This window comes from Austrofundulus limnaeus, unplaced genomic scaffold (genome assembly GCF_001266775.1).
Source record: "Austrofundulus limnaeus strain Quisiro unplaced genomic scaffold, Austrofundulus_limnaeus-1.0 Scaffold274, whole genome shotgun sequence".
Lineage (NCBI taxonomy): Eukaryota > Metazoa > Chordata > Actinopteri > Cyprinodontiformes > Rivulidae > Austrofundulus > Austrofundulus limnaeus.
Genome location: NW_013952676.1, coordinates 384244 through 392188, shown reverse-complemented (window position 1 = coordinate 392188; position 7945 = coordinate 384244). Strand labels below are relative to the sequence as shown.

The 7945-nt window shown below is 39.7% G+C and overlaps 1 protein-coding gene across 1 annotated transcript in view; it reads right to left on the bottom strand.

Annotated features, from left to right (window-relative positions):
• Window positions 1-7945, bottom strand: part of ap2a1 (adaptor related protein complex 2 subunit alpha 1) — a gene marked incomplete in the record, with an annotated part of 53914 nt that overhangs the window by 17478 nt on the left and 28491 nt on the right. Inside the window, 5 exon segments of the mRNA XM_014020962.1 lie at window positions 667-801; window positions 3750-3819; window positions 5665-5781; window positions 6335-6458; window positions 7011-7100. Coding sequence (XP_013876416.1) covers window positions 667-801; window positions 3750-3819; window positions 5665-5781; window positions 6335-6458; window positions 7011-7100 — 536 coding nt within the window.

The window sequence follows — 7945 nt, the reverse complement described above, 5'->3', positions numbered from 1 at the left end:
AACGGACAATTTATATTGTTAGTCTAAATTATTACATTTAAAATTAGAACTCTAATTCAAGCAGAAAAGCCTATTGTCAAGAAAATCGAGTGTGATTTATTTTCAACTCAAAATATCTTCAAACTAACAAAATATAATGAAGAAAACCCGTCTGGATAACAGCAGACTGACTGCTGGTAAAATATACGACAGGCCTGGACCACTCCTGAATTTTGTTCTTTTCTAAAAAAAATCTTAGAATACGAAAACATTGGTGAATGCCACAAATTCTCCTAAATCCCTCGTATGAACAACTTAACAAATCTGTGCGTACGAACGGTTCTTGCATGAGGCTCATTGTGAGTGGTTAAGAGAGTTGTCCTCTAACCAGAGAGTTGGCGGTTCGATTCCCTGCTAGCCAGTCATGTCGAAGTGTCCCTGGGCAAGAGACTGAACCCCCACTGCCTCTAAGTGTCCCATCAGTGTATGAATGTGATATGAAGCACTAATTAGTCTCTATAGATTGATTTGTGCATGAGATAAAGTGCTGTGTGGATGGGTAAATGTGGACACATTGTATTGAAAAGTGCTTTGAATATCCTGGTTGATAGAAAGGTGCTATATAAATACACAGTCCATTTATCACTGAGACGTGGTGGTTCTAAAGGTTTTCAGTGTGACCCGTACCTGTGCCTGTGCATTTGGCTCCAGTCTGAGCAGGCAACCAACCTGCTGGCCCTTGGTCTGGATCACTCCAGCACACACATAGTTCTCTGGGTTTGGATCAACGTTGTCCAGCAGGGCCATCCCTAATCCCAGCAACTGAGAACAAACAAAACATCACACACAGAAAAACACTAAGACTCACATGCACCATGCTCACTGCCTTTCATGACTGCTTTCTGTTTTACATTAGGATCATCTTATGCTGAGAGAGACAGAGCGACAGATGTTTGGGTCAGAGCTTTAATAACGTTATGGTATAATAAGCCAGGGGTGGGCAATCCTGGTCCTTGAGGGCTGCAGCCCTTCATGTTTTACTTTTTATCCCTGCTCCAGCACACTTGATTCAGTCATTGAATTACCTCTTCCAAGTTCTATAGATGCTGATAATCACCCATTCATTCAAACCAGGTGAGGTGGAGCAGAGAAGCAAGGAAAACATGCAGGGCTGCAGCCCTCAGGGACCAGGACTGTTCACACCTGTCATAAGCAGTCAGGCTGTGACTTTCAGCAACAACCACTGCAAGTCTTAGCTCAATATCTGTAAAACTGACTGAATTATAGTAGGTATCCCAAACGCCAGTCAGATTCTGGCAGAAAAAAGTGCAGTCTTGGAAAAAACACAAATTCAACAGGTTTAGCTTGATCCTATAAAAAAAACTGTTCTATGTATATTTAGGTTGTAAAAACAGAAATAAAGTTTAGAGTTTCATCTTTACACTGATTTTTGAATTACTTTAATATGTTGAGAAATACTCCCTCAGTAACAAAATAAAAACTGAGTAAATCGGTTGTTTCGCTAGCTTTGTGGAATTTATCTGACTTTTAGCGCTGCTCTCCAGCATGAAAACACTGATATTTGCAACTGCACCATCTGAGAACGGTGCGTTCAATAAAAATGGTTTTTATATCAATGAATAGAGGAGATTCTAAGCTTTCTGTACATATAAAACACTTTGTACATATGATTAAATTTAATACAGAAAAGCCGGAAAGAAACTCCAAGTTTCAGTTTGATTGTGATTTTCACCCAGAAAAACACATCACAGACCCCCAAACTTGGTATCAAAATAAAGATAATTTAGTTTCCTACATGACCCTGAATGCAACATCTGGGTCTGAACAACGGCATTTGTGCCACGGCATTATATTAGGGGAATTCCCGAACTGGCAGCCCTCCCCAGTCAAAGCAGGTGTCCGGTTGAGGACACTCCTCTGCATGGATATCTCACTAAACATGTTAATAAATCYACTTTAGGCAAAAATCATTCTTGTATTAAACAAAACATATGGTTTAGATTTAAGTAAAGCTTTTATTCAGGAGAAACAATTAGTTTTTAGCAGCTATACATTCTGCCCGTCTCCGGTGACTGAGAGGAGGAGAAAGTCAGGCAAAATGAATGACGTGTTTCTCCATGATTCTTCACAAATTTTCAGGTAAAGTAACCCTCAAAACATATTTAGTATGTAATTACTTGAACAMTGATCATTAAGAGTAGAAAGTGGAACATAATTTTACCATTGAAGAGTCTGAATTTATCATTTTAATCGCCAAGTTAACAGGAAGAGCAGCTCTGCCTCTCAGATTGACCCACCGTGTTGTGAAGCTTTAAACCTTTTACTTGATAACAGCCTAAAATCCAAATATACACTCATGTTTCTGTCTTAAAATAATCAATATTATCAATATTAAAGATCATAGTACTATTCCAGTTTATCATCATTTGTAAAAGAGTAATGGTTTTAAATTTAAGAACACAGGCTGCTGACTGCTGCAGAGTCCCACACCTACTTTTTAATTCTCTGATGCATACATGACATATATCTCAAAATAGTTCTGCAACAGCTACAAAAATGCTTATTACATTACTTTATTTTTTTTTTTTGGCATCAAATGTTCATTCTGAGTGGTCAGATCCTAATACACTGACATTTGTACTCTGTAAAAGTACTCTGAATAGAAAGGAAATTTGCATACTTTTGAAAAATTGGCAAAATGATCCACATATACTGGCTTGTCAATTTTTTTCTATTAAAAGAATTATTTTTTGATTATTAAATATCAAATTTATGGGGCAACTTCTTACCAAGTTCAAAGTTTCAGAGTGTTACATCAAAAGATACATTTTTTGTGAAGGTGCAAAAATCTGCATTTTTTGCACTTTTTCAGACATAGTGATTTTTGACCATTTTTGCTTTTTTGAGGTCCAGTTTCTCAGAATCTAAGTGATTGAATTATCTGAGAAAAATTGGGCATCTTGTACTATTGTATGTCAGTCAACATAAAGATTTTTTGGTTTGTGGGTGTCAAACTTACCGAGATATGGTGTGAAAATGGCTTTGGCTGATTAGCTCATAATTTTCATTTGGTGCAATTTTGTCATATTTGCCATTTTTGGGACTCAATATTTTCAAAAGTGATTTAAACAATGGGGTAAATACTTCTGTTTTTTGTTAAATATATGTTTGTCAGTCAACAAAGTAATTATCTTGGATTTTAGAGGATTGTTTCCATTGTTTTATCACCCCTGAAAACAGCCCTTCAGACTGTCAAAATGAGGCACAGCTGGTCACGAGAGTAAAATGTTGGCCATTTAAAAAGTACATGCCCAATTTTGAAAATCTAAAGTGCAATGGATTTCGTTTTTTATTCTCTAACAAATAAAAACTTTAATAATTGCAATAAAAGGTAGTTAAATGTTTTGTTTGGGAGACCTAATTATAGGCGTTTGTGTGTTTAAACGTCAGCTGGAAGTGACAGTCATCTTTAGTTGGGTTGACTATAAAAAGTAAACAGYTGAACATGTTCATCCAATGATTCCTTTAAGAGTTTAATTAAAATGTATTCAGTCCTTCATGAGATACTTTGTTAAAAGACACAGATATAAATATCATCCACCTTCATCTTTAGCAGCAGATGATAAACATCTGAAGGTGATCCAGTCACCCTGACCACAAACTGACCCATGAATATTTCCTGAACAGTTTATTTGCTTCAGCAACAAGATGTCTGTTGAGGTGGAGTCAGGAGAATGTTAAATGTTTACCTTTGCCTTGATGACTTCAGTGTCCATACCGTGGTTGGCCTTGAAGATTTTTTGTGCTTCTTGCTGAGGTCTGAGGAAAGACACAGAGCTTTAGAACAGGCCTCCTTCATACTTTAGTTMATCACAAAGTGCAGTAAAATCTGTTGTGCCGTGTCAGCTCCTTGTCTTCTTGCAGGATTCAACAACAGAAGAACACGAGGGTGTGATTAAAGCTCTTCAGAATCCAGGTATGGTTCAGTCATTCAAAGTATTTAAGGTGAGCAGCTCTGTACAAACAGCAGCTTCAGTATTCAAACCTTCTCATCTGTCTGTTTGTTTTAGCTCTCAACATCTTGGTACACCTGCTTCACTTTCATTTCTCTACACAGTGACMAACACTCAGAAATAAATCAAAAAAACTTTTACACAGTTTAGGAAAAAACTAGGGTTGGGCATAATCGTATCGTGTGCAATTAATCGTCAGAAAAACATTAATCGATTTAATTTTTGGCAGTTGACAATTAATACGATTAATGCCACCAGGCAGACTAACCGCTTGGTGTTCCTCTCTGATTCAAATATGACCAAAATTAAAAAATTGTGTAATTTATTCATCTATCAACACAATTTAAAGTTTGATGTATAGCCTGAAGTCTGTAATTTTGACACAATTTGGAACAGATTTTTTACAAAGAGCCAATTTTCTCCCTATAAATTGGTCATGTGACTAGGATATAAGGGTGTCCAGGGACTCTGGGGGATTAATCGTCAAATTAATCGTTATCGGCTAAATACCACAATTAATCGTGATTAATTTTTTCGCCAATATTGCCCAACCCTAGAAAAAACTGAAAAAATAATGAACTTAGATCCAAACTTCACTTGAGATGTTTCTACACTTTGATCAGAGTCCAGCTGTAGTAAACCTAAAGAACCCACACTCCTCATGAGAACTGCTATCATCTTATTAGTGAAGCATGATGGCAGTGGCATCATGATGTGGGGCTCAGCAAAGCTCAGACATGATTGTAACACAGGTCTGAAAAAAAAAAAAGCTACAGCCACAGCTACATTTCTGTTGCTCTGAAGTTTCCTCTGAGTTTAGTGGTTCCACGATTCTCAAAAAAGGTTCTGTTCTGTTCCTGGAATACCTGGTCAGACCGAGCAGTCCAGGGTGACCAAGGACATGAAGGTCCTGTGTGGAGATAAAACCAAGTTCCAAAACCAGAACTGCAGGCCTCCACTGATCTGGGGCCTCATTTATAAAGGATTGGGTGGAAACCATGCTTAAAAAGTGAACATACGGCAAAAAGGCRAAAATGGTGTACGCCAAAAATTACGTAAATAAAATAATTCAAATTTATAAAACCATGTGTATGCATGTTTCTGCACACCTTTCCTTTAYAGATCACAGCTGCACCTCAGAGTTTGCACACAAGGTCCTGCCTCAGGTTCTACCCTCTACACGCCCACACTCAACCATAAACAGTCAATGYAAAGTGCCTCATGAATGTTAAGATGTATTTAAATCAGTCAGCTGATCAATGTCAAGAAAAAGCAATTGGCGTACGCATGGGTCAGAGCTGGCTGAGGAACCGCACATTTTCATGTCATGGATTTTCTAAATCACAACCTTTGTGTGAAAAGTGGCGTACGCAAGTTTCTGGGCTCATTTTGTGCATACGCAAGCATTATAAATCTGACTTCTGGGCCTAAAATCAGAGGGGCTCAATACTTCTCAACTCAACACCTGAAAGCTGCTTGAAGGACCCTCAGGTCTAGCTTACATAAGGTTCTTCAAAAATGTTCTCAAACCATTTTGGTCATCTGTGAAGCCTCTGGTGGAAAAATGTGTAATGTTATGTTATGTGCTGGGATGTCCATTACCAGCGACACACACATAYACACAGACGCACACAAACACACGGACACTTACTGGCTCAGCTGCTTCCAGCGCTGGAAGAAGTCTTGTGAGGCCATCTCAGTGGGCTGGAAGAACTTGTTGATGGTGACTGGCAGTTTAAGGGTCAGGTTCTGCAGAGCTCCTCCGTATCTGTCACACAGTTTATACAGCTTTGTTTTCATCCAGGTCTCTGGTCACCAGCACCAAYTTTACTCTCACAGGCTTGAAACTCAGTTCAAACCATGTGGCCAAAAAGATAAAAAATAAATCATTTCAAACTCTTCATAGCTAACGGGAATTTCTATTATTGTCCAAACTTTAGCATTTTGAGTAGTGAGAAGGATGAAAGTCAGTCACAACATTTAGCTTCTTAACAGGTCAAAACTAAAGTGAGACTGGACTCTAACTTTACCACAGGTTCACTTCCCCCTGCTGAGGTAACCTGTCGTGTTTTAGTGCACACAATATATTTATGAACTTTTTAATTTCTTATGTTTCACTTCTTCATTACTTGGAGTTTTGTTTTCTGTAAGGTTTTCTGTCTGAATGGAGGAAAAACAAAACCCACCACACTTTAATTTACTGTAAATGTCAAAGATGAAAGTTAAATACAATGAAATAAATTTATCTTTAAGATGAGAAATAAAAGTCTGACAGTGAGGCAAATTTCTGCTCCAGCTCTGGATCAGCCAAAACCTCTCACCTGAACTTAATGTTGAGGAGCGGGGCGTCACTGAAGTCCGTCAAACACTCGATGTTCAGAACCTGCTGGATCTGGGCTCCACCCTCCACCAGCGGCTCCACAGGTTTGGACTGAACATTCAGCTGTGCCCAGAGGTTAAGGAGCAACATCATCATCATCATCATCATCATCTCATTGAGGGAAAAGTTACCTCTGATTCCAGGTTCTAACAGCAGCTTCAATCAGTATCTTACCTGCTGTAGATAAATGTTTGACCTACTGGTTGACGACCCCTGGCCTGTTCTGAGGTGTTGGATTTATAGTTTCTGCCACTACCTCACTCCCAGGTAAAGACGGGGAGTTTCAGCCTCTGTGTCTCTTCTGAATGGACCGAGGTGAGGGAACTTTCCACATTATAAAAACTAGATTTGCAGGAAATCCATCATAAAATGTGCAATACCCACAATCCTGTAGAGAATTTCAAACCCTTGTTTGAGTACGGATGTTGACAGAACTGATGAGTTAATGGCTAGTCTGATAGCAGCAAAGATTACCAATTGTTCACAAGTTTTCTCCCAAATCCTATTTTACAATATCTGAAAGCTTAGTGCCTTGTTGCAGAAGAGGTTTCCTACATGTTGGATGACAAGACAGTAATAAGACAGGCTGCGCTGCAGGAATTCCTGCTGAAGGATATCAGACTGGAGCTCTCCAGGACAGCTGACTGTGGTGCTGAAGCTGGCAAACTGCACTGATGTCTTGTTTCCGTAGAACAAATACATCCTCCCTGAGAAAGACAATTGAGTTTTGTGCTTTTAGACATATTTTGTCATGTAGTGAGTTAGTCATATAAACACAGCAGAGTCAGTCCCACAYCTCGACATGCGTCAAACCCCAGTACACAACATTTAAACAGAGTGTGTGTATGTGTACTCGTTTCTGCTACAGAGTGAGGACCACTTGCAAAAAAGTTACTTTCAAAGTGAGGACATTGTATCGGTCCTCACTATTGTTGCAGCTCTACTGCACCCTACTAGTTAGGTTTAGAGGTAGGGTGTCATTTAAGTTTTGATCAAGGTTGGGGTTAGGAATAGACCAGTAGGGATGGGTACCTTTGACATTTGAATCGATTTGGTACCAATATCCGGTACACGGGAATCGGTACCAGTACTTAAAGTGTATCTTACCGCCCCTGTGAAAAGATAACTCCGCCCCAAGGCGAAATTTGAAAAATGCATCAAAGTGGGTAGAGGAGGGAGGGGGGATTAGAGAGCGGAGGTGTGGCCAGGACGAGAGAACGCGACAGGCAGCTAGCATTAGCATAATTGATGCTACATGGAGAGTGACCACAGCGACGCAGATAGTTACATCTCTGAACGGTCTGAGATGGAGGATTTTCCACCCCCCTCTTCACCAGAGGCAGAGAGAGACTTGATCAAGTCAGCTCAGTCTGGGACTGACTCGTGTTGGCTCCCTGGGTCAGGACCTTGAGCTCCAGCAGCCTCGACTGAGCTCTGTCCGCCTCACACCACACCAGCCTCAGACAGAGGAGGTGGAGCGCTCAGAGACAGCCTGACATAAAAAATAAAAGCATACAGCTGCAGCTGCTCACAAGATCACTAGTTTAAATCA